The 27,550-nt window shown below is 42.7% G+C and overlaps 1 protein-coding gene across 10 annotated transcripts in view; it reads right to left on the reverse strand.

The window, feature by feature from the left end:
• The window catches only part of VAV2 (vav guanine nucleotide exchange factor 2), a 324,488-nt gene that overhangs the window by 264,286 nt on the left and 32,652 nt on the right, over positions 1-27,550 (reverse strand). For all 10 annotated transcript variants that reach the window (XM_040324063.1, XM_040324064.1, XM_040324067.1 and 7 more), the window contains exon 2: positions 9,030-9,146. In XM_040324063.1, coding sequence (XP_040179997.1) covers positions 9,030-9,146 — 117 coding nt within the window. The remainder of the gene's footprint in view (positions 1-9,029; positions 9,147-27,550) is intronic.

A 27,550-nucleotide genomic window follows, 5' to 3' on the forward strand; every position in this document is an offset into this window, starting at 1 on the left:
CCGTATAGAGCTGCACCGACGTTCGGCTTCTTTCGGCTACTCGTGACGCGATAGATGTGACCGTCGGAAGCCTGTCAATCAAGTAGGAACGCCCAGTCCCGAAGACCATACCCGGAAGCGGCGGAGAAGATGTATCTCTAAAACGGTAAGTACGGCTTCGATTTTAAAAAAACTACCCGATTCCCCTTGAGAAAATGAGCATCAATCTAAGGTTAAAACATTTTTTTCGGGTGAACTCCCGCTTTAATATGCAAGAATCCAGGATAAGTCTATTTTACACATCAAACCTGTACTCTGAAAAGAGACACTGATCTGAAAGGCTGTAACCTGTTTTAAATGCTAAATTCAAAAGTTGTTAAGGGAAGGGGAAATGTATTTATAAATATTGTAAACCTAGTGCAGCAACAGACTAATATAATAACGTGATTTCACAGGTATATTGTTGGTCTGCTATAAGCACCTGTAATATTATCCACAAGACTTTCACCATCGTTGGTGCATGTCCTCAGAAAATGTCCTGGATGATATCAAGTCACGGTTACCTCCACCATTTAGCTAGTACAGGTCTTCTGCCAGGAACTGCGCCCTCATTACATTCTGCTACCATCTTCCTCTGGCCTTGTGAATTATATACATCATCCAGAAGAGAGAAATAGGGCTTCTCCACAGGTATCCAACAAGAAGATTGACAGACAGAAAACTGGCTGAAGGGGAACCGGTAGCTGGGCAAATGTTTTGAATCAAGAACTCCATTAGTCATGAGATTGAAGAGGCTGATTCATTGCAAGCAAATCAGCCAAGTGCAAGATCAAGCAAGTGCTGGAAAACGACAGTTAAAGGATAAAATGTTTGAATGTGATTGGGGGGCTTTTAAAACTACAGTCCCAATTCCAAAAAAGTTGGGACGCTGTGTAAAATCTACATAACAGAATGCAAGGATTTAAAAAACCTCAAACCCATATTTTATGCACAATAGAAAAAAAAAATCATCAAAAATTTTCAAAATGACCAGAAGAAAATTTTGCAAATTATTAGGTTGATTGGCAACACGTCTAACATGATTTGGTATAAAAAAAGAGCATCTTAGAGAGAGTCAGAGTATTTCAGAATTAAAAGCTTGTTAGGCTATACTTTTCATATGGATCACAGGAGTGCAGTTGGTTCTGCACTCTTGTGATCTGTTTTCAGCAGAGTGTGGGCTGAAGTCTGCTGATGTCACAGAGTCGTCCAGGCTCCACTTCATCATGTCCAGGGAGTTGAGTGTTGAAAGAACAGCAAGTAATGTAAAGTAGAACTACATATTGTATGCATTACAGGTTATGCGCCCAGCAAACCCAGCAGGCACCCAGGGCACCCACAGGCACTGGAAATAAAATCTACAGTGAGTACTGTATTCAGGCTGCTGAAAGATGGCAAGCAATTTAGATGTGATGTTTTCAATAGCAAAGCTAAACCATGGCAATTACATGCTGTGGAAGTTTAAACTAAAAGTGTTATTTAGCATGAATGACTTGTGGCAAGTGCTGAATACAGACAGACCCACAAACTGAGAGACGGAGGACTGGGACAGGAAGGATAGACAGGCAAAAGCAACTATAAGCCTACTATGGGAAGATGACCAGCTTATCCACATAACAGGAGAAAAATGGCCAAAGGTATGTGGACTTTATTACAGAAACTGCATGAGCGTTCAAGTCTAAACAGCAAGTTATTTCTGCTAAGACAACTATATAAAAAGATGAGACTAAAAGAAGGCCAGCAAATGTGTGACCATGTGAAATCTATGCTAGAGATCATAGAGCAGCTATGCACCATCGGAGAGGACCATCAAAGATAACCATATTGTTGCCTTGCTCCTCTGCAGCCTTTCAGAGACTTATACTGTTCTTATTAATGCTTTAGAAACCAAACCGAGCAGAAACTAGCGCTAGAATTAAAATATTTGTAAATGTGACTGGAAGTTACAGGCAGAGATATCAGCAAAGGTTGCAGCTTTACTGTTATGGGTCTGTTGTACCTTAAAGTGGAAGTCAAGTCAAATTCTAACTAAGGCTAAACCTGCTCCCACCCCAATTCTAAGCCTAGCCTATCTAACCCTTGTGACAATATACTGTGAAAATGTAAGGTCAAATGACACAGGATTCGCATTAAGGCTTACTGTGAGACTGTTCCAGACTATTGTTTCTGAGCGGAGGAAACCAACTACAGAATCTGGAGAAAACCAAAAACGCAGATTGGGGCCTGGAGCTTGAAGGTGTCTTGGATGGGCTGGAGCCTTAAATCCTGTTTCTGGACTTTATTAGATGCCTCCAGCCTCTGAGTATCCAGGTTTGCAGGATCTTTATATAAATCAAGCCTGAATATAGCTCAGGGGTCCCAGTTTGGGGACAGCTCACATACTGGAGACAGGCCGTCTCATCCAGGGGTCAGAGATGACCCAACCAGGAGACAGGAGGCCCCATCTCGGGAGTCAAGTGGGATCCTACCATGATGTCAGGAGAATCCCTATTCAGAGGCCAGAAGTGGGCCCTATAGCATGGCACTGCCAATAGAGGCCAAGTGAACCAAGTAAACCAGGAGAGCTAGGTAACAGTCAGACGGACTGGTAAGAAGAGCAGGAGTGCTGCTGACAAAAGATCCAGGTAGCTTGGCATTTTCAATTGACTATTCACGTTAAGGAAAAAACACTGCATGGGCAATTGATGTTTATGTGAACTTCACGTTTTGTTCGATGAAAATGGCTGCCATGCCCTAAATTACACAGCAATCTCTGCTCTACACAGAAGCCGCCGCTGGAGAACTTATGTGACCGGACCAGAGCAGCTTCAGAATAGGCAAGTACACAAATCTTTTCTTTACAGGGTTAGATAGAATAGGGATGGGAGTAGATTTATCCTTAGTTAGGATTTGCCTGAACTTCCACTTTATATAATATTGCTGTTCTGCCTTTTGCTGCTGCTTCTTCTAGTTGTGCAGAACCACAAACTCAAGCAGGCACCCCACATGTATGCCTGGATTTGTAGTTCTAGAGCAGGTGGGCAGCTCTCTGCAGGGTTTGTGGCAGGGACCTCTAGAACAGCTACAATGTTTCTTTTTTCAAGTAAAAGCAAAAGTTTATGAAGTTGAATAAAGCTACTCATGTGGAATCATCAGTATGGACACCGAAGGCTCCCGTCACCAAACACCTACGCTGTGCCGCACATCATTAAGAGAGATGTGCAATTTACCAGCATAGGTTCTTCGTACGAGGAGTTAAAAATACATCTGGTGGGGCGGCGAAGAGCAGCAGTTGCAGGCAGAGATGAATTTTCACCGGTCAGAAGCTGTAAAGATCACCCATCTGCCTTGGTCTCCTGCTCAGCCGACCACAAAAGTCTGGTGTAAGAGCAGACAGGAGGCAGGGTGAGAAAACGCAGATTGGCTTGGTGATATAACAGGTGAGGAAGGGTCAGAGCTTTACCAGCTCCCCGCATGATGAATTCCGGATGAGGAGGCTTGGAGGGGGCACTCCGGCTGCACCTCTGGGCTTGGTATACAACTGGAATAATCCGCGCGACAATCGGAAAATTCACCAGTGAGCTGACACCAAATATTACCGTCACTATAAATATGAATACCTGATCATTACAGCAGAAATTTAAGAATCAGGAAAGAATATGTAAAACAGCAAAGGTGGTTTTCACAATATAAAAATGAAATACACCACTAACAAAAGATACAAACAGAGCAATAAATTCACACGATGAACCGTGAAATACATTATCCAATAAAATCCTGCAAATAAAAACATTTAACAATGAGAGGCCATGTCTGTAAATTCCATTCTTTTTATTGCCGTCTTTTATAGGAAAGATGATCGGCTCTTTCTCCAAACGCAATCAGCCTTAAATAATCGTTAATGGCTAATAAACTGACAACAAAATAACAGCCATGCACTATATAACAAAAAAACAAAAAAACACAGAACAAACATTTTCCATCACAAAAAGGTATCAAGCAAACATTTCCAGGATATAAAATGGGTAAAAAGAATACAGGGCCGATGTCCATGACGACCCATCACTTCTAAGAGAAACAAAGGTGGCTGCTATGGGTAGCAGACCAACCTATCAGCCACTTATCATAAATCAGGTTCCAGGAGTCATAACCAGCACAGGGAGCATAAAAGCCCCAAGTAAAAACAGTCCTGCAATGAGGACTTTTACTACCTTACTATAAGTGAAACTAGGGTTGTCCCGATACCACTTTTTTAAGACAGACTACCAGTATCATTACTCCCTTTAGTTCTGACCTGACTATGGCTCAGGGCCCCACCCAACAGACAGGAAGTCTGTTCCTGGGAGTCAGGGGGACTCCCATCACTCAGAGGAGTCAGAGGCTGCATGGGTGCAGCCAGAGTATGCATGTCTGCAGGAGGCAGATGTCATTGGTGATTGAGCAGCAAGGCTCTGATCAGGAGTAAGCTAGGAGAGAGCTTAACTCTAGGAAACTCGGTTTGTTCTGAGGAGCAGACCTAAGGCCTGAAACAGTCAGATGGCAAGAATGAAAGAATAATGGTGGAACCCCCTGTGAGGGCTACTGATTTATTTGTGAACTTTTTTGTGCTTTTAAATAAAAGTGGGCTACCAGGTCCTTAATTTAGTTCTGGACTGGCGTATTTACTAAACACGCACCTACCGCTGGAGTCTGATCACCCCAAACTTACACCCTGTACACACGATCAGTTTGTCCGATGGACTGTTTTAATCGGTCAAACCGATCGTGTGTGGGCCCCATTGGTTTGTTTTCCCATCAGTGAAATAAAAATAGAACACGTTTTAAATTTTTCCTATGGATAAAAAACTGATAGAAAAAAAAAAATCGTCTGCGTGGAAGTCCATCAGTCAAAAATCCACGCATGCTTAGAATAAAGTCAACGCATGCTTGGAAGCATTGAACTTCATTTTTCTCAGCACGTCGTAGTGTTTTACGTCACCGCGTTTGGACACGGTCCGATTTTTGACCGATGGTGTGTAGGCAAGACTGATGAAAGTCCGCTTCATCGGAGATCCGACTAAAAAATCCATCCGATTAAATTCCATCAGATATCCGATCATGTGTACAGGGCTTAAGGCCCCATTCACACCAGCGGACCATGTCAGTTTTTTTCATCCATCCGTTTACGGATAAAAAAGGGACATACATGCATCCCTATGGGATAGCGGGTGTCAGCGGATGTTCATCCGCTGACACCCGATGTCATCAGTGTCCGCTATGCTCCGATTCTGCAGACGGAGGAAAATCCTATTTTTACATCTGTATGCAGAGCGGATCGGGGACAGACGTCGGGTGAACACTGTCATCTGCCGGCTCAGCGGGGATCAACGGATCGATCCCCGCTGAGCAAGAGGACAAGAAAGGTCCTTACGTGATCCGTACGTCTGAAAGAGCCCTAAGTGAAACAAATCATTTCTGTGTCTGCCAATACCGGACAAATAACATTAAATTCTGTAGCTCTGGCTCAATGGACTGCCATAGAAACCACATTTTTCAGAGCAGACTTTGGCCACCTGGGACTCTCTCCAGATGGTTCTGGGAAATGGAGAGTTGTAGGTTGCCCCAGAGTCCTCTAGAACTGCACAAAATGATCGGCTTGGGAGTAAAAATCCTATAAACCATCACCACTAACATAGCAAATGGTTTAGGGCTTTTGGTGTTGACAGGCTTTGGGCTTGTGTCTGTGGCAACAGTTTGAGATGTTTCCGAGATCATTCGAATATGACAGGCAAATTTTACATGACGTTGACCTCCTCCTGATTTGCAGTTTATGGGCCTTTGCATTCTAGTAAACTTGCATGAGAATGCACAACCTGTCTAAATGTTGAAACCACTGCCCTCCTTACAGCCATAGATCTTAAAGGCAGAAGGTTTTTCATCTTAAAGCATAGAATGCTTATAGGAGACCAATATTATCTGTGGCTTTTTTTTTGTAAATGCATGTCCGAGATTCTTCTTCACTAGGACACCCAGATTAAAAAAAATGAATTGTGTTTTAAGGTAACATTAAAGAAATATAGATATAAAGCCCCACCTACATGACATGTGGTTTAGCTAAAGCACCAAGTAACAAGTGCCATGTGTTTTTCTTGTTGTCTCATTGCTGCTGACCTCTTTTAGCATGTTTCATACATTTCCTATGTTCTCTCAGACTTAGTTGAATGTCAATTCTCAGGGAGGACTTCCTGATTTGACATAAGACCATAATCACGCACTGAACACTGGTTTACCCACTTCATAGTCTCCACCAGAAGAACAAGTTACAGGCTGCCAATACAGAAGCGCAATTCAATAACAGACACTTAACATTGTCATCTCATAAAAGAAGCATCTGAAAAAGGAACTTTATAGCAGGATGGGCTGGGGGCATTAGTTGCCCACCACCCCTGCTGGGGGGCATTAGTTGCTCACCGCCCCTTTTTTAAAGTAAAAGTAAACACAATCATTAGAATCTCATACAATCTCATACAATGTTAAACATATAAGGCCCCTTTCACACTGGGGCAGGAGGTGCGCGGTGGCGGTATAGCCGCGGAATTGCGTGGTATTCGGCCTCTAGCGGTGCGGTTTTAACCGCGGCGGAAAAAGGGTTAATACCGCTGGCAATGCGCCTCTGCAGAGGCGCTTTGCCGACGGTATTGCCGCGGTGACCCATTGTTTTTAATGGGAAGGAGCGGTGGAGGAGCGGTAAACACACTGCTTCAAAGATGCTGCTAGCAGGACTTTTGGAGTGGTCCCGCCAGTGCATCGACTCAGTGTGAAAGCACTCAGGCTTTCACACTGAGACGGCAAGGCAGGAGTTTTTCAGGCAGTATTTAAGCGCAATTTTAGTACTTAACCCACCTGAAAAACTCCTGAGTGTGAAATGTGTGTCTTAATGTCATTTTTAGCCTTTTAAATCTTAATTTTTCTTTAAAGAACACCTGGTGAGGTGATCTTTAAAGAAAACGGAAAATGTAAAAGGCCTAAAATTACATAAATATGTTTAACATTATACAAGATTCTAATGATTGTGTTTACTTAATACTTCAAAAAAAGGGGTGGTGAGTAACTAATGCCCCCCCCCCCCCCACAGGGGTGGTGGGCAACCAATGCCCCCCCCCCCCAGCAGAGGTGGTGGGCAACCAATTGCCCCCCCAGCAGAGGTGGTGGGGTGGTGGTGGGCAACAAATGCCCCCCAGCTGATATGAAACTATATGTCCCATGAAGCACTGCAAGACTGACAGTTACAAGCATGATGAGATGTGTAATTCTGCAACAGCTGGGGGGCCCACATTTCCACAGCCCTGCTTTTAGGCTTTTTTTGGAGGGGGCAGAATGTACAAAGGCCTGAAGGAAGACATTCAACAAGGCAGGTTTACAGTACCACATTGGTAACTTTTGATGCTCTAATCATTACCATTTTTACTTCTTTGGAGAACAATCTACCATGCATTCTCACTATCTGACACTCTTGGAAACTATGGGATGATTTACTAAAGGCAAATAGACTGTGCACTTTGCAAAGTGTATTTGTAACTCTGCAAGTGCAGTTCCTCCAGAGCTTAGTAAATGAGCAGAAACTCTGCTGACATCCATCATCCAATCGTGTGCAAGCAAAAATGCATTTTTTTTCCCTTGCATGCGATTGGGTATTCTTTGCAAAGTGAAGCCTTACCTCATTGTCGGAATTGTGGCGGTATTCAGTCGCTAGCTTTATTTGTTCTTTTTTTTTTATATATAAAAATAAGACGACTTTACAATCACTTTTAGGCTACGTTTCCACTATTGTGACCCCAAAGTCATGCGGTATAGAGTGCAACTTTGATGCGACTGAGTGCAGCTTTGATCCAACTTTACAGTCTCTCTGGATCAAAGTGTATCAAATTAGTGCAGGAACCTTTTCAAAGTCGCATAGATGGGATCAGATGCCATTGAAAATCAATGGGCTGTGACTTGTCATGCAACTTTATGTGCCCAATATCGCATGACAAGCCGCAATAGTGAAAAAAGGAGCCTAATTATGGGTACTAAGATGCACCAATGGATGGTGCTGCCATAAACAGTGCAAAAAAAAAATTCAAAGCAGCACCAGTAGACTGCTGTACTGTAGCAGTTCAAAAACCTTTTACAGTATTTGCCACCATAGTACAACATTTCAGGACCACTAAGGCCCGCTTTCTCAGGCAACAGTGACAAGTAGACAAAACAGACTCAAAGCTTAAATACCCAGCTCTACCAATCACAAATCCCCTAAGTTGCAGGATCGTCCCCCCAAACGTCAAACAATTAACATCTGAAAATAGAAATCAGAACTATGATAAGTCATCAAATCAACCAAATTACAAGCACTAAGATAGGCCATAAACCACCATTCTACAAACAGCAACATTGCATAGTGGCCAACATATTCATATCAGGCCCTGTGACACTATCACTTAACACTCCTACCTTTTGGGTGGCTGTGCCTAGATCATACCCACTTTTCTAGGTGATCCTACCCCAAATTAATACCCTGTTTGAGTTACTGCAAAAAAACACTACCAAATATGAGAACTATGAATGATATACATATATAATCACATTATAAAAGGGGCATGACCATACACAAGATGTAAGCGACGGATGTGAGCAGTAACCATAGCAATCAACATATATCCAAAAGAAAAAGCGTAGTTTAATCCAAAGGGAGAAACTGTATTAACAGTGTGGCTCCAGAAAGCCTGATCACCTCCCTGATAGGGCATGGGCACATCATCATCACTGTTCCCCTCAACTCATGCCCCTGATATGGGGTCTTTGTAAAACGTATAGCAACAGGTATACGAATATCATGCCATGATTATATGCCTTTGTGATCGTCAATGATGGGTGGAACTGGGAATCTTGGTGGGCAGATCTCACTATGCTAGTGTCCCAAAAAAATAAAAGCTGGCAAACCATTCAGCTTTCCAGCAACATGACAGAACTGACATTTGGAGTGAACAGCACATCAAAAAAGGGCATCTCTTTACCTTCCCGAAATCCCGAACATCAAAAAGGTCAAACGGGTCAAAAAGGTCAGCATTCCGTAATCCAAATTTATCATGGCAGACTTTCAGGAATGTTCGAATGTTCTTCAGGCACAAGAACTGAAATAGAAGAGAATATGAAAAATTCAGTCATCCATCCATATCAGACAGGAACCAGAACATTATCTCAACAGCTCTGCACTTCTATTGTTATGACACTAGAAACTAGAATGCTAAATTCATCTGTTTTATTTATTTTTTAGCATTTATATTCGAGTTGTTAAAAAATGCTTTTTATTAAAATATTTGTTTTACAAACATTCAACACAAAGGGAATCCATGAGAATGGGTTTCCTGGAGCAGTATAAGACTGAGGTTACATTACTGAAGGCAAATTGGATTGTGCGCTTTGCAAAGTGCAGTTGCACTCCGAACAGTTGCTCCAGAGCTTAGTAAATGAGACAAAGGTCCACTTTGCAAAAAAGGCCCAATCATGTGCAAGGAAAAAAACAAACGCAGCATTTTTGCTTGCACATGATTGGATGATGGAAGTCAGCAGAGCTTCTGTTAATTTACTAAGCTCTGGAGCAACTGCATTTTGCAATGTGCACAGTCTTTTTTGCCTTTAGTAAATCAACCTCCGTCTCTCTGGTTACATTACATTTCCATATATGTATGTTTACAACATTTCATATGTGTTGTTAACTGACTTTTTCACAAAAATAAGCGCTACACTTTTTCATATTCATCTAATTTTTGTGTTGACTTATTGCACAGCGCAGTATATCCCATAAATAATTTTTTACCTGGGCTCAGCTGCCTGCATTTTCCTTTCAGTTTTGCCGAACATATAATAAGAACAACAATAAAATAATACAGCCCCTCAACTTTAAAATAAAATATAAAAATTAGACAAAAAATATATATTTAAATACAAATGCCTTCCATCAGAGGTGTCACATGGATGTGGAATGATGCCCGAGTCCCTGTCTGAACAGCAAACAATGCAGAGAAAGTGGAATTTAGGTAATGTGAATAATTTTCCAATTGCACAAAGAAATGAGGGAATCCTAAAAATGACAATCTATGCAGCAGATAATAATCTTGCTGTGTCAGCTGACCTTGAGGGGAGGGGGAAAGAAGGGGGACAGGAGAGATAAGGAGAAGCCCCCCCCCCTTCCTCCTCTTCTTCTTCCCTGCTGAGTTCAGGAGCCGAAATACTTCAGCTGGAGAGCCGAACATACAATGAATAATTCAATGTTCTGCAAATGACCAGCAGGTAACACAACATCTTCTCATCCGAAGACAATACACAGTGCCCAGAACAGCTGCCAGCCTAACAGTGCAAGGGAGAGGGGGGAGAGCATGAGCAACATCCAGTACAGATGCAGTCAGCCTCCAGCTGGTAGGTCATGCTGGGAATTACAGTTCCTCCAATGAACCAAAGAAGAGATGAGAAAAAGGCTTCATTATAATCAGATTAATGTTGCAATAACGATATCACTAAGGGCCAGTGAAATAATATTTGTGGAGTCCCAAAGCCAATCTTTGTAATTTTAGGTACATCTATAGCCACAGTTTTGGGTAGGGTAGGGAGGGAACGAGTAAAACCCCTTTTAGACTTACTTTGCGATCTGTATCCTATTCAAAGAAGCTAGCCATTCATAGATTGAAATCCGGCTGGTTCAGCAGGCACCAGCCACATTTCGATCCATGAATGGCCACCCTGGTAATACTGAAGTCCATCTATTGAGCAACTTGTGTACAACCAGCCTGTGTGGATTTTCTCAATCAATTAATGCCGCCAGCACTGATCACTGTCTTCTGATCTTCACAGTTAGAACACAGTAGCACAGCAGCACAGCAGGAGGATTTCCCTATCCACATTAAAATGTGTGAACGGGGATATCAGATTTCTTTTTTTACTTTCATTCAACCTGAGATGATGAATGTATGGGCTGCTTTACTTCTACTTTTTGTCCCGCAGACTAAAATCACTCAAGGTGATAAAAAATAAATAGAAAAATTCTAAATAAAAAAAGGCAAATTCCTTAAACTGACCATACACTATAAAAAAAAATTGTCTTGAATTGATTTCATTTAGATGTACCATCAAGTGTGTAGGGCAGGGGCTGGTCTGACTGGACTAAATTTTTATGGATTCTTTAGGTTTGTTCTTAGATCACACCATGCCTCGACAAAATCCGGGCGCCAGGTCGCAATTGTAACAAGAAATTGTGACCTGGCGCCCGCCGGTAATTGAGGCCGCGGCTTGGCGGCCTAGAAGGCCGCCAAGTCGCAGCGGGAGGTGGATCCTGTGTCTCCGTGCGCCCCCACCTCCACGCGATCGCAGTGGGCCCGCGACGGCCGGAAATTTAGGCCGCGGCTTTGCAGCATTGTGAAGGCCCAAGCTGCCTTCTGTGACCTGGCGCCATCTGGCGGTGGCCGTTGGCATTAGAAGTAAAACAGCAGTTCTAATGTGTTTTTTTCTTTTTACTATTTTCACTGCCATCTCCTTCCCTCTAATTAGAGCCCCCAAACATTATGTATATTTTTTTATTCTAACACCCTAGAGAATAAAATGGCGATCGTTGCAATACTTTGTCACACCGTATTTGCGCAGCGGTCTTACAAGCGCACTTTTTTTGGGAAAAAAAATGATTTAAAAAAAATAAAAAAAATAAGACAACAGTAAAAGTTATCCCAATTTGTTTTTATATTGTGAAAGATATGGTTGCGCCAAGTAAATTGATACCCAACATGTCACGCTTCAAAATTGCGTCCGCTCGTGGAATGCAGACAAACTTTTACCCTTTAAAATCTCCATAGGCGACGTTTAAAAAAATTCTACAAGTTGCATGTTTTGAGTTACAGAGAAGGTCTAGAGCTAGAATTATTGCTCTCGCTCCAACGATCGCGGCGATACCTCACATGTGTGGTTTGAATACCGTTTACAAATGCGAGCGCTACTCACGTATGTGTTAGCTTCTGCACGTGAGCTTGGCGGGACGGGCGCGTTTTCTGGCTCCTAAATTTTTTAGCTGGCTCCTAGATTCCAAGCAAATTTGTTAAACCCTGTATTACACTATTTCGGTAAATCTAAAGGGAGATTGTACAGTCTGAATGGATAGTGTATAGATAGGTTATAGCTAGCTATATGCAGCTTGCACTTCAGCAGATTCTTGCTGAATCAACCAAAAATTTGAGTCATGGGTGGTCCTGTTGGCACCAACCTGCTCAAAAAAGTAAATAAAAAAGGACCAAGCCATGTGAAAAATCAGGTGAACAGAAACTGCACCTAATCAGATGAAGTCACCGTTCTGGTACTCCAACGGCAACGGCAGCCGTTGGTAAGGCAATGTTCTCATTACAATAGTTGTCAATGGAGATTCCTCCAACTACACTGTTTAGTTTGGATGGAGGAATCTCGGAGCCCTGGTTCACACATCTGTGCACACACACACACACACACACACACACGTGTCGAGTGTAGGGCTGCCCTTTAATTTTAATGGGCTTGCCTACCCACGAGGAACGCAAGAAGACAAGTCACAAGTCCTGTTAATTTGCACCGCATGGTGCCAGATTGGCTTGCATGGAACTTCATATGTCCAGGTCAGCACCGCCAGCTACGGGATCTTCCCTGAATTGTTTCCGTTTTGTATTTATGGTTATTCTTACAACTGACTGAGGAGGTTGTTCCCCCTTTTTTCGTTCACACTCTGTAAGTCTATCTATACTCATGTTGCCAGTTCTAGCTCCATGCAGGTGGATTAGGTGCTTTTTCTTGTTACTCTGTTTTAAATTAATTACTAAAAATTATTGAACCAGAAAAATCTTACAGTTCCCAATCCTTCCTTACTCTATCCAAAAATAAAGATTTTGGCTTTAGATATACTTTAAGGTTATATAATAACTTTACCACCATGCCCACATTTTTTGGGGATATTAATAAAGGGTGACTCCAGTGAAGACTTTTAGAATAGAAGCTCCTCTGGTGCAAAGATGTAAATGATTCCGTGTTCTCTGTACAGCACTGTGGAATATGTCAGCCCTGTATAAACGAAGAATAATAATAATAATTTGTGTCACTGTGATGGGACATTAGGAGTGGAAGCTGAGTATGAGGTGAATGTTTCTTTCTACACTGTAAAGATTTGTGCAACGTGTTGGTGCTATATAAATGCATGAAATAATACGAGAAAAAAAAGCCAATACACTCTGTTTAACAGCCAGGCAACACCTGCTATATACAGAGTTCAATCAATAGAGCATTACATCTGATCTATACATTACTAGTTTTATAGTACAACACGCATTGTCCTTTTGTACAAAAGCTGATCTATTGTCTCTAGAGGGAAAACTGGGATTCATTGGAGTATGACGGGTAGTCTCAATTCTCTCCCTATGTGTCTATATAATTATCCAGCCCCAGTCTTATCAATTATTCACAGTGACAAACTGTCTTGATTGGAGGTAAGGGCGATCGCAGGGTCTTACAGAGGCTGCAAGTGGGGGCAGCAAAGCCATTGCAATCATACGGTGCAATTAGCACTAATGTAACATAATTAAATAAAGCTGCCACTGGCTCAGCTGTCCAATATGCTTATGGAAAGTACACTGAACACAGAGAAGGAGAAGTTTGAGCACAGCCAACGCTCCTGACTAAAACCTCACCAGCAACCAATATTTCTATGGAGGCCCAAAGCACTTCATTCTTATTGTTCCCTTAGAGAAGGCCTGCATTTTTAAGAATGTTTCTAAAGTGATTTTTTACTCGGCAGCCTCTTTACTACAAAGTCCCGCCTTCTATGATAGGCAGAACAGTCCTCCAATGGAAGCCCAGAGACAGGACTTCCTATTACAGACGCCACCAAGTAAACAGGAGATTCTCCTGTATATAATCTGACGGCACTCGTCCCGCCCCCTCCAAGGCAGCGCAAGATAAATAAGATATACATCTTTTGTGACTGTTATATACATATATTCAAATCACCAGGGGTGCCGTATTAAACGCTAATGCGAGCCATGATTGGCCCGCGGGCCGGACTTTGGACATGCTTGTAATACACCAATAGTGAAAAGCTGCCTAAACAATATGGAATAACTCATGCAATTCATAAATAAAACCAACGTGTAACACTAATCAAAATGTTCCCAAGATGAAAAATATATGCATTATTCGTACAAAACTTGCACCCATAAACAAAGGCTTGTTGTCATAGAAGGGCTCAACAGCTCATATTCACAGAACTTCCTATGGGCTCCCATCTGGTTCAGCAAATATACCACAAACTAATAGAAAGGTGGGAAAAAAGGGCCAAATAATCAATAGTTAAAAAATTCTGCCACTTAATCTTTATTAAAATGAATTAAAATACTTACATAAAAACTCAGTGTACAGAAATCGTGGTTCACGGGACACAGTGATGCACTTTGTATGATGAAATCATGATGTCACTCTATATGGCGCTATATGTTTTTTGTCATCAAAGGCATGGTGACAATGACATCAGAGGTGACGAAACACGCAGGGCTGAGTGACATTGTGAAGTCCTCGTGCAAACCGGACGTGCGTCATCATGTCCCCGGGACCGCGATTTCTGTATAGCACTGTTACAAGAGTGAATATGTGTTTTTAAATTCATTTTAATAAAGATTAAGTGGCTAGTTTATAGTATTGGGCAAGTGACCCTTTTTTCCCCTATCACTTTGTGGTATATTTACTGACCAGGTGGAGCTCATGAGAAATATTTGGAATGTAAGCTGCCGAGTCCTTCTTTGACTATAATCGTTCCTTGACCACTCTTATGTGGGGTGTCATGGCTTTCTGGCAAGCCTGTATTCCTATAAACACCAAATAAATTTGGGATATTCCTTGATGGCGGCATGAATTATTTGTACTGATCATTTGGTTGATTTATGCACTTTCAGACAGCGCAACACATTTAGTATTTAGTAATATGTCTGTATTCCTGTCACTGGGGTGACTTATAGGTGACAGATTGCACAGCGAATGTTTTTTATTTCAGAGAGTCCTTTTGGTTCTTATGGTGGACTTCCAAGTAGACTTGCATCATTCACTTTTTTACATGAATATTGGTTTTACTTTATGTTTATGGGTGCACATTTTGTACTATTGAATGAAACGTTTTTCATCCTATGCACTTTTTGATTAGCACTACAGTTTGAATTTATTAACATTTCACACTTATCTGCTTTGTGCAATAGTATTCCACAGAGCGATCCTCCTTTTCTAGGGTACCCTTTGAGCTCCTCCTCTTCACAGTCAATGCCCATAGCAAGCCGCTTGCTATGGGGGCAGACGTTCAGGCTCGATCAAGCCAATGTGTGTGTCTATTGACACAGTGGTCATCAACCCTGTCCTCAGAGCCCACTAACAGGCCAGGTTTTATGTATTACCTTGGGGAGATGCCGACTAGAATACTCCAATCATTGAGCAGCAAATGATATCACCTGTGATGTATTTCATGCAAACCTGGCCAGCACGGATCAACCTCATCTCCGGCTTTCTCCTTACAGCAATTGATTGACAGCAGTGGGAACCAATGACCTCCACTACTGCGTCATCCTCAATGAGTATAGGGGAAAGAAGAGAGGCAGTCATGCACAGCACTGGATCCTCTGAGGACTCAAGTATTTAGGAAGGTACGGAAGCACAGAAAGCTGTATAATGTTTTTTACCTTAAAGTTCACCTTCCGTAACATGGTACACCTATATTCAGGATGTAACATGACAGACCGGCCCCTGATCCCAGCTATCTGGGATCTTCTCCCCCTACCTGAATCGCTCATTCACAGTCCTCTGTGAATAGAAAACTACAAGTCCTGACAGCCACAAAGGTTGTAGTTTTATAATGAACAACCACGGTGCTGTGGAGCACTGTGGTAGTTCATTAAGTTTTGCTGTCAGAATGTATCTGCTTGGGTGTACAATATAAGGGCACACGGATACACTGACAAGTCTGCAGGAGACCTGCAGGGCACCAGCAATCTGCTGATCACTGGTGCAACACTTTAGAGGCTCCAGAACCCCCCAAAAATGCACTTTTTTTACCTTAAAAAAAAACACGCAATCCTCAGGCCTAAAATGATTTTTTTAAACACGTGTACAAAAAATGCAAATAAGGCTCTGGCAGCAAAAGGCTTCAGAGACACTGTCATCTTGCCCAGTAGTCACCTTAGCGCACTTCTGCCTCTTTTGCAGCTGGCAACAATACCTGATGCTTTTGAATATAGGGAAGTAGGTGACCTCCTTCTATATTACAGTGCTTGTGCCTAGTAGCCGACACCTTGAATTTATGTTGCGGCTGCAACTGGAGAAGAGTGTACAACTGGGCCTGGGGACCTTTATAAAAACACACCTCACCCTGCATGTTCAACGTGACATTGTCTCTTGCTCTGTACTCCAGGCAAATAGTTGAATGCATAGATCAAATGCATATAGGTGAGCCTTTTACTTGTCAAAGAATTTCCCTTTCTGTTCATCAAATTCTAAGATTTACATATCCCTGCCAGATAGCACAGCCAGGCAGATGACATTATAGACTGTAAAAGAAAAAGCGATATCTATTCAATCCCCATGCTGTTGACTGCAGAGTGAAAGAGCAGCAGCAGATTGATATGGTGGTCCCTTTACCCACTGGTCACATTTGCATGCCACGCACCTTCTTCCTGGAGTCTCCTGTAACACAACAATGTGCGGAGAAAACGCATACAATTTCAGCGCCAGTGCAACTATACACACTGCTTTCACACTGAATGCGCCAGCAGTTAGTGTTAAAGCGCCGTTCGTTTTAGCACTGTTTGAGCGACGCTTTTCGTCCGCTAGCAGGGTACTTTTAACCACCTACAGCGGCACTTTGAAAGTGCTTTTCAGGCAATTTGAAAGCGCTGCCCATTCATTCCAATGGGCAGGGCGTTTTGAGAGCGCAAAATACAGCGCTCCCAACCTGTCCCAAAGATGCAAGCACACCGCCCCAGTGTGGTTTTTAGGCGCTTAGCAGAGGATATTTCCAGCGCTAAAGCACCTGAAAACCGCCCCAGTGTGAAAGGGGTCACCTGCCAAACTAAACTATTTAAACAATTACCAATAAACGATTTCACACAACACTTCTCAAATCTACCCTCTCTTTTAAGGCTTCATTTCCACTGGCGTTTTTACAGCCACTGTTGTTAGCCTTTTTTACAGCTTAAAAACGCCTGTCCATGTTTATTTTGTAAAAAAAAAAAAAAAAAACGCGGTAGCGTTTTTGAGCGTTTAACGTCTGGCGTTTTTACAGCTCTACTCTGGAGCTTCAGAACGCCCTGGTCCTGCGTTTTTTTTACAGCTCAAAAACGCCTATGCCATTTGCAGCTCAAAAACGCCTATGTGGGCATGATGCCATAGAATAACATGGACAGGCGTTTTTAAGCTGTAAAAAACGCTCAGAAAAGTGGCTGTAAAAACGTCAGTGGAAATGAAGCCTAAAATGTTAAACTTTGTTCTGCACAGTGCTTATGTTTGGGTTACCTATTTCTCCCATCAGTTCATCCCCCAAAGTTATCTTTTGTTCCACCAGCCCCTCCCGATTAGATTGTAAGCTCCTAGGAGCAGGGCCCTCCTAACCCTCTTGTATTGAATTATATTGTCTCCCTTTATATTGTAAAGTGCTGAGCAAACTTTTGGCGCTGTATAAATCCTGTACAATATAATAATCTATGTTTCTTATAATGGTTATCGAATTCCCCAGCATGTACTCTTTTTATACAGTGCCCAGTTGGAAGATGGCAACAACAAAATCAGTAACTATCTCTGAAGACGTGAATTGACTTGATAGATTTTTCCATTAAGATAGTCTGCATTACTAATCAACGATCTTTCCATCACAACTGACCCTGTGTCTTTGTATTTCAATGCGTGTACACATAAAGCATGTTTCTGCTTTGGCTGATGTCCAAATTGGCATCTGTGGGAACTGGACTGGAATTACACATTGAAAGAGCCTGACCTTCAATTTATCCACAATATTGCCGAGATAAACAATGCAGAGGAATCAGTAGCTGATAATCCATACATCTCTAACACCGCAAGGGAGGGTATGGTAACAACACTAACAGGTCAGCTTAATGAGCAGATATAAAACTCCCACCAACATCAGAGTAGACTGAAGGACGCACACCGCTGCATTCTGGGAAGGTGGTAAATAGATGTCAACACACGCAGGGGGGCGAAGAGCTCTGACCGTATCTGTGTGAAGAATTCATGTGTCATGAAAATACACTCTTCCCAATAAGACCATTAAACATCCGTGCGCTGCGTTGTAAAAAATGAGGCATGATCGATATTTTATGCATTCATCTGAATGTTCTGGACCCACCGTGGGCATATAAAATTGCATGGAAAAAAAAAAAACACACACACACTAAAAATGTACGTTCAAAACATAATACGCAAGGATAAATGCCGGTAGCGGAGAGATGCAAACCCAGCCTTAGGGTTAATTTCTTCAAAAGGGATGTTGACACTGCAACATTTCTCATCAGAACACAGAACGGGCACCATCTGATTAAAATTACTTTGTCCCTTCTATTCAGAATCAGTATCCATTGCTCTTCAGAGAACATCTGACAGGTGGCGAGGAAGAGTCATGACAAATGGCACACTTCTGTACCACAAATCGCATGCTTTGCACACAGTTGCAGTACAGCCTCATGGGCTGGCAGGGGTTGCACCGGAGGGCTGAGACACCTGCCGAATGCAACATGCTGTTGATATTATCCCATGGCCACGAAGCATAGCATTGCAGGTGCAGCATGTGTACAGTTCTGAGTGGTTGCATGTCAGTATTCAGGCGAGTGGTTAGGGGGTGGTAAAACTGTGGTGCAATCAGCGCTTGATTGGAATTAGCGATGCACCGATACGGAGTATTTTCACGAGTACTCCAGTTACCGAAACCGATACGGTGCGATTTGAGTCCATGCAAATTTAATCCGGCGGTCTGCATTCAAAGTTGACATCACTACCGCCTTACAACTACAGGAGTCCCGGAACTTACCCTCCAGTTCTGTTAGTGCCTCTAGCGACTGTGGTTTGCCATCATCGGCAGGACGGGGACACTGCAGATATGGGTTTGACTAGATATTTACTTTGTGAGTTGTTATAACATTTTATTAAACTGACTATTTTTGCACTACATGGTGCTTCGCTTTCTTTACTGGGTTCAAACACACAGAAGCAGCGGGGGAAATTGCATGTGAATCGGACAGGAATCTTACTGCATTCCTGTTCAAACCACATGCAATTCTATGCAGAGCGATATGCGCCTATTCATTTTGTATGGATGCAAATCGCATCCAAGTATCAGTACTGGTACTCGCCAATAAAAATCCAGTATCCATACATCCCTAATTGCAATTATTGTCCCCAAAGGGTGAGCTCAGATAATACTGTTACTTCTGCTGCTGCCAAGAGAACACAGTGAATATTGCTAGCGGCTATAGCCACTGGCAATAAATCGCATACAAAAAATCCAAGTCGGTCGATGGATTGACTTTGGTACAATCAGCCTGCCCATACATGGTTCAAATCTCGAGCAGTCCCTGCGGAACTGTCCGAGGTTTGAACTATGGCTGGTTGTACTATCTTCTGCAAATCAAACCGCTCTCCCAGGTCTGATTACAATTAAATATAATAAGGGGTGACAACTCTCTCGAAACACAAGTTTTACCTTACTTTAGCAACATTACCACTTTCTGCATAAAGCTGACAGATACAGTATATATAGAAATGCCAGGAACTTGCATTGCTTTGAAAAAGTATTCATACCCGTGGACATTTTCCACGTTTTGTTAACCACTTCAGTCCCAGAAGATTTGGCTGCTCAATGACCAGGCCATTTTTTGCGATACGGCACTGCGTCGCTTGAACTGACAATTGCGTGGTCCTGCGATGTTGTACCCAAACTGATTGTAGATGCTATAACTTTTGTGCAAACCAAACTATGGGAAAGATGTATGGCATTTATATGGCGTTTTTATTTTTTAGTAGTAATGTCGGTGATCTGCGATTTTTCACGGTATAGTGGCAGACAGTTCAGACACTCGACACATTTTTGGGACCATTGCACATTTACAGAGCAATCAGGCTATAAATATGCACTGATTACTATGTAAATATCACTGGCAAGGAAGGGGTCAACACTAGGGGGCGATCAAGGGGTTAACTGTGTTCCTAATTGTGCGGTCCAACTGTGGGGGGGATGGGACTAACTAGGAGAGATGATCGATTGTGGTTTCTACTCTGTAGAAACACACAATCTGTTTTCTCTCCTCAGACAGCACAGGGATTTGTGCATTTACACACACCGCCCCCGTGCTGCCGATCACGCGAGGCCAGTGGCGATCGCGCCTGCCGGCCACCCGCTGTGCAGCGAGCGCCCTCTGGTGGCCCTCCTGGGTGAAGCCACATATGTATGGGATTTCGCCCAGAAGAGCCATTCTTCTGCAGTATCTCTGCGTGAGCCGGTCGGGAACCGGTTAAAAACAAAAACTCAAATGTATTTTATAGGGATTTTATGTGATAGACCAACACAAAGTGGCATGAAAATGATAGATGGTTACCAGCTTTGCACAACTAGAGATGACATTTTTGCCCATTCTTCCTTGCAAAATAGCTTAAGCTCTGTCGGACTGGATGGAGAGCATCTCTGAACAGCAATTTTCAAGTCTTGCCACAGATTCTCAATTGGCTTTAGGTCTGGACTTTGACATTCTAAACACATGAATATACTTTGATCTAAACCAAGGATCTTCAAACTATGGCCCTCCAGCCCTTCAGCTGTTGCAGAACCACATGTCCAATGAGGCATTGTAAAACTCTGACATTTACAGACATGACTGGGCATGATGGGAATTCTAGTTCCTGAACAATTGGAGGGCCATAGTTTGAGGACCCCTGATCTAAACCATTCCATTATAGCTGTGACTGTATGTTTAGGGTCGTTGTCCTGCTGGAAGGTGAACCTCTGGCATGTTCAGGGTGATGTGTAGTGTTAGTTTTCCACCACACAGTTTTGCTTTTAGAACAAAAAGTTAAATGTTGGTCTCATTTGACCAGAGCACCTTCTTCCACATGTTTGCCGTGTCCCCTACATGGCTTCTTGCAAACGGGACTTCTTATAGCTTTCTTTCAACAATGACTCTTCTTGCCACTCTTCCATAAAAAGCAAGATTTGTGGTGTGCACGACTAATAGTTGTTCTGTGGATCGCTGTAGCTCCTCCATCTTGGCTGCTTCTCCTATTAATGTTCTCCTTGCCCAGCATGTCAGTTTAGGTGGATGGCCATGTCTTGGTAGGTTTGCAGTTGTGCCACATTCTATTATTGGATGACAGATTGAACAGTGCTCTGTGAGATGTTCAAAGTTTGGGATTCTTTTTTTTTTTATAATCTAACCCCGCTTTAAACTTCTCCACAACTTTATCCCCGATTTGTGTGTGTTCCTTTCTCTAACAAACCTCTGAGGTGTTCACAGAACAGCTGCATTTATAGTGAGATTAAATTACACACAGGTGGACTCTATTTACTAAATAGGCAATTTGTAAAGAAAATGAAAACCATTTATTATTTTCCTTCAACTTCACAATTATGTGCCACTTTGTGTTGGTCTACCACATAAAATCCCAATAAAAGACATTTAAATTTTTGGTTGTAACGTGACAAAATTTGAAAAATGTCAAGGGGTATGAATACTTTAAGGCACTGTATTTGCAATGGGGTAGAGGTAACTCTAAAGAAATATGCTGCATAACAGGTTCAGCAGGAAGAGCTCCAAAAAATATGTGAATGTGCAAAAAAAGTGCGGATGCCTAAAGCAAGGTTATCCGAGAAATGACTGCCAGTAACCACAGGGACAAATATTTGTGTACATTCCAAGCACTACACTATCTAAATGCACATACTGTATACCTGGGCTCCGAAAACTGTAGAATTTTACACATTTTATTCTGTTATTAGTTCTATTGTCTGTAGTGCCGACCTTGAAAAAATAAATAAAAAATTACTGATACAGCAACACAAACACACAGTCTTGTGAAGCAACAGAGCAGCTTATCCATGAAGGCTATATGTTGCACCTAGAGATCAATCAATTTTTCTTCTAAATTAAATAGGATGAAGATATACAGTGTCTGCAATGTGGAAGGGTTTAGATCAAAGCATATTCATGTTTTAGAATGGCCCAGTCAAAGTCCAGACCTAAATCCAATTGAGAATCTGTGGCAAGACTTGAAAATTGCTGTTCACTGCTCAAGCTCTTTTAGATTGGATTGGAAAGTGTCTATTTTGCAAATAAGAATGGGCAAAAATTTCACCATCTAGATGTGCAAAGCTGGTAGAGACATACCCAAAAACACCTGCAGCTTTATTTGCAGCGAAAGGTGGTTCTTTCAAAGGGGGGCTAAATACACATGCATGCCACGCTTTTCACATATTTGTAAAAAAAAAAAAAAAAAATTGAAAAAACATTTATTATTATTTTTCCTTCCACTTCGTGTTGGATAATCACATACAATCCATTTAAGTTTTTGGTTGTAACATGACAAATTGTGGAAAATTTCAAGGGGTATGAATACTTTTTCAAGGCACTGTATCTAGAAACCCACCTTTACCCAAAATGACTGGCTAAAACCATCTAACCCAATCCCCAATGGCAGGAAACACGAGTTAAAAGGAGTTGTAAAGGTTCCTGTTTTTTCACTTTAATGCATCCTATGCTGCTGTCAATCACATCCAATGACACGGGCACCGAGGGGCAGAGTCCTGCACTTGGTGGGTATGGCCACCGAATGCAGGACGCGCGCCCGCAAGGTAACCCCCTTGGGAGAGTGGGGGGGGGGTGTATCTGAGGCAGGGGTGGAGCTGAGACACCCGCCGGGGGACCCCAGAAAACACAGTTTGGGGCCACTCTGCAAAACGAGCTGCACAGTGGAGGAAAGTATGACATGTTTGTTATGTTTAAAAAATAAAAATAAAACTATAGTATCACTTTAAGCATCAATGACGATCACTTCCCTCACATTCTATAATTGTGGAAACAATTAGTCAAAATATTTTTTTTCATGGACACAATTCAACAGAGAGAGGAAGAGAAGAGCCATAGTTGACAAATTCTGAAAGCCATGGATTCTCTGCAACACAAACTATTTTCATTTGGGGGGGGGCTTCTTTCCTACGAGTTCTGGTAAAACAGTAGGGATAAAAGGCAGGAATTGACAAGAACAATGACACAGCAAATGAGGAAAAGGGAGAAGAACCGCCTCTGTGTCACCCATTTGGAAGATCCTCAGTTTGAGAGATGTGTGGATTTTCAGGACAGCCGTACACACAACCTGGCAACCATCCATAATGAATGGCTCAGCGCCCGACTTTGCTGTACTGTATTCCTCCAGTAATCTGCCTTCTGACAATGCCAGAGACACGGCCATTGAGGGCTGCTGCTGGGAAAGATCTGGAGAGATGGAAGGAAATAAACACCCTCATAACACATCGCATATATCTACACAGAGATCTCGGCTGTGTCCCATCCTGCCAGGTGATCTAGCCCCAAAACAAATCTATAGACCTCACATTCAAAAATGTTAGGACAGGGAATTAAAAACACTCAATCTGACTAAACAAAAAAAAAGGAGTAGGAAACCGTGTGATCCGCCAAGCTCAGTGCATCATCACTGCACTGAACAAGCCCTAAATTGTGCGGAAATCCTCACACTGCATGTGTGCTGCACTTTAAAAAGTCCTGCATGCTGCATCTTTGGTCCAGTTTTTCAAAAGCATCTTATATTTTAAGTCAATGGAAGGTCATAAGAAATGCATCATAACTGATCAGTGTGAAAGGGCCCCTAAAGTAGAGCTTCACCCTTCATCTTCAGGGAAGTTCCACTTAAAAATCCCCCCGCCCCCCTCCTATCCCACTTTTTGGAGATTGATTGACTGACTAAAGCTGGCCATACATTAAAATATTTGCCGCTTCAGCAGGGACTTGGCCAAACTTCGATCCTTGTATGGGCTAGCTGGTTGTATACAAGTCGATCTATTAATTGATCTGTGTACAACCAGCCTGTCAGGCTGTTTACAATGATCAGTGCTGCTGGCTGTATAGGAATCTGTCGACATAAAAAATTCCCAGCTGGCAGAAGACAATAGCACTGCAGAAGTGATTCCCCCATCCACCTCGAATGTATGCATGGGGGAAATCAGTAAAAATGTTGTTGTTCCAACTGCCGATTTAAAAACTAAAACTAAAATATAAAATGTATAATGTGCAGTCTTCAACTGATTCACTAATTGAGAATAAAAGGGGAAGTGTGTGGGGTGGGGAGTTAAAATTGCACTGCTACTAACCAATGTGGGGTGAGGGGTTAATAGTACGGACGCCAATGCTGGTGATTATTATTGCATTCACTCACAGCAATGCTTGGGGGGGGGGGGGGTATTACTGTGCTCAATGACACCAATGCTGGGGGTTATTATTGAGTCCACTGAAACTAATGCTGGGGGTCATTATTGCATCCGCTGATAATAATGGGGGTTATTACTGCGTCCACTGACACCAATGCTAGGAGTTTAAAATTGTATCCACTAATAAAAATGTTGAGTGTTATAAATGCGCCAACTGAAACCAAACGTGGTTGTTAATATTGCATCCGCTGATAATGTTGGGGGTGATTATTGCACCCACTGACAGCAATGCTGGGGGTTATTATTGTGTCCACAGATCACAATATTGGGGGTAGAAACACTACTCTGCAGTGTTCTTAGCTAGGGAGAGGTAGGTTGCTACCTTGTTTGAAGGTGAACCTTACTACCAGCCTGTATCTGCAAGTGTGCATATTTTTACCTGGTATCAGCAGTGCAGCATCCTATCTGAAAAGGCACTGTTTAAAGTCTATTTTTTTTCCCTATAAAAATAACAAACATGTTAACAACACTTCTTAGGCCCCATGCACACGAGACGCTGGTAAACGCGTGTTCAGAGGCAGTTGGACAGCTTTTTCAACTGCCCCTGAACACATTCAATGTTATCCTATGTGTCCATGCACACAGTCTCGTTTATTGCTGTTGTTCGGCAGTTGCGTTTAACCTCAATTTTCCAGAAGCAAAAAAATTGTTTCATACGCAAAAGTTTTCCACGTTTCAGACGCAAAATGCCGCTAAACGTGGCAAAACGCGGTACCACCATTTGGCGCGATTTCGTTTTATAGGCATTTTTAAAGGTGACCTATTTTTTTTACATTAGAAATCTCAAAAATTATGACAAATGATGAAAAACCATAAAATTGCATTGTGGACAATCCACAACTTGTGGCAGGTGACGTGGCCGGGTGACGTGACCAGGTGATGTGGCCAATCCACAACTTGTGGCAGGTGACATGGCCAGGTGACGTGGCCAGGTCATGTGGCAAGTGGACAAACCACAACTTGTGGCAGGTCATGTGGCCAGGTCATGTGGCAAGTGGACAATCCACAACTTGTGGCAGATTACGTGGCAAGTAACGTGGCCAGGTGATGTGGCAAGTGAACAATCCACAACTTGTGGCAGGTGACGTGGCCAGGTGATGATCCACAACTTGTGGCCAAGTGATGTGAACAGGTGACGTGGCAGGTGACGTGGCCAGGTGACATGGCAAGTGGACAATCCGCAACTTGTGGCAGGTGAAGTGGCAAATGGATAATCCACAACTTGTGGCAGGTGACGTGGCCAGGTGACATAGCCAGGTGACGTGGCAAGTGGACAATCCACAACTTATGGCAGGTGATGTGGCCAGTTGACGTGGCAGGTGACGTGGTCAGTGGACAATCCACAACTTGTGGCAGGTGACGTGGCCAGGTGACATGTCATCTAATTTTACTCACCTGAGCCCATTCCTTCTCACAACAGAGACACGCTATACCTCTTTGGACAGGGTTCTCGGCTCGCTTGGATAGATTGATAGCAGTGCAGCCATTGGCTCCCGCTGCGGTCAAGCAAATTCAATGATGCGGGGGCAAGTCCAGCATTCTCTGTCTATGGAGGCAACTGCTGGACTCAAGAGCGTGCCCGCACGGTAACCCCCAGGTAGAACGCTTCTTCCTAGGGGAGGGTTTATCGATGCAGGAAGGAGCCGTGAGTGCCAGTGGGGAACCCCAGAAGACGAGAATCGAGGCCACTCTTTGCAAACCAAACTGCACAGTGGAGCAAGGAGGAGGGCCGAGGAGCAAGGAGGGGGGGACAGTCAGGGACAATTGGTGCGGGCAAATACTCGGTATCGGCACCGATTCCAATACTAGTATCTTTATCTGTGCAACCCTATAATAAAACCTTCCGACTTTACAACCCCTTGAAGGAAGCTATATTTGTGCAAACTGCCACAAGTCTACCTTCTTGAACCATCTTGTAACTTGATTGTAAAAAAAAAAAAAAAAAAATGTACCCCTTCCATTACAGTATGCTGAGCAGTGAGACACATTCTTACGTTACCCTAATTTTTCTCAGATTTTCAAGCTTCTGTGTTGTATCTTGCCTATATTGTGGAAGCGCCAGAGTCCTCAACTGCTGTCAAGAAATTACAGCCCACAGCATCCCCACCATAAATGTCTGATCTTTGCCAATCAAATAGAACTCACAGTGGGATTATATTCAACACTAGAACATTTTCAGTCATTAAGGTACAAAAAAAGTCATAAAACTCGCCTGTGAATATATAAGGGATAGCCTATGCAAAATGTTTTTTTTTTTTTTTTCAGTTAGTGGTAAATGCAGGCGAGTTTCATAACCCACTGACTTATTTTGTCATACTTTTTAGTGAATTAGCCAACATGGCTTGTCACAGTCACATTCAGTGAGTGGAGATAAGAACTCTGGGTAGAAATTCTATGAGATACGAGATCTCTAAGAAGATGCAAGAAGCCAGTGAGTACCACAAGTAAAAGTGATTTCTACAACAATACTGGCTTCATAATTGCTTTATATAATGACTGTTTTCATTTTCATTAATAACATGGCAAAATGAATCAAATATTCTGCAGCACTGAACCCCAAGCAGTGCTGTGCATAACGACAAGCAGCGACCTAAGCGGTAATAGATCTCAGGAAAGCACATTGACTCAGCACGTGTTTCCCTAGAGCAGAAAATAATCCCTCATCTAGAGACTGACCTCAGCTGTGAAGTCGCTAATCCACAAATTTTCAACATGTGCTACTGTCACTGCGGGGACTGGACTGACACATATAGAGATCTGACACACTTTGTTGTGGCCAGTCTGGTCAAAGGTGATGTTTCACTTATGGATGGGGCAGGCTTCCTAAATGCACTATATTGCCAAACGTATGGGGACGCTTGCCTTTACATGAACTTTAATGGCATCCCAGTCTTAGTCCGTAGGGTTCAATATGGAGTTGGCCCACCCTTTGCAGCTGTAGCAACTTACAACCACTTTAACCACTTACCGCCCGGTCAATAGCATATTGACGTCCGGGAAGTGGCT

This window comes from Rana temporaria, chromosome 9 (assembly GCF_905171775.1).
Source record: "Rana temporaria chromosome 9, aRanTem1.1, whole genome shotgun sequence".
NCBI classification, from domain to species: domain Eukaryota; kingdom Metazoa; phylum Chordata; class Amphibia; order Anura; family Ranidae; genus Rana; species Rana temporaria.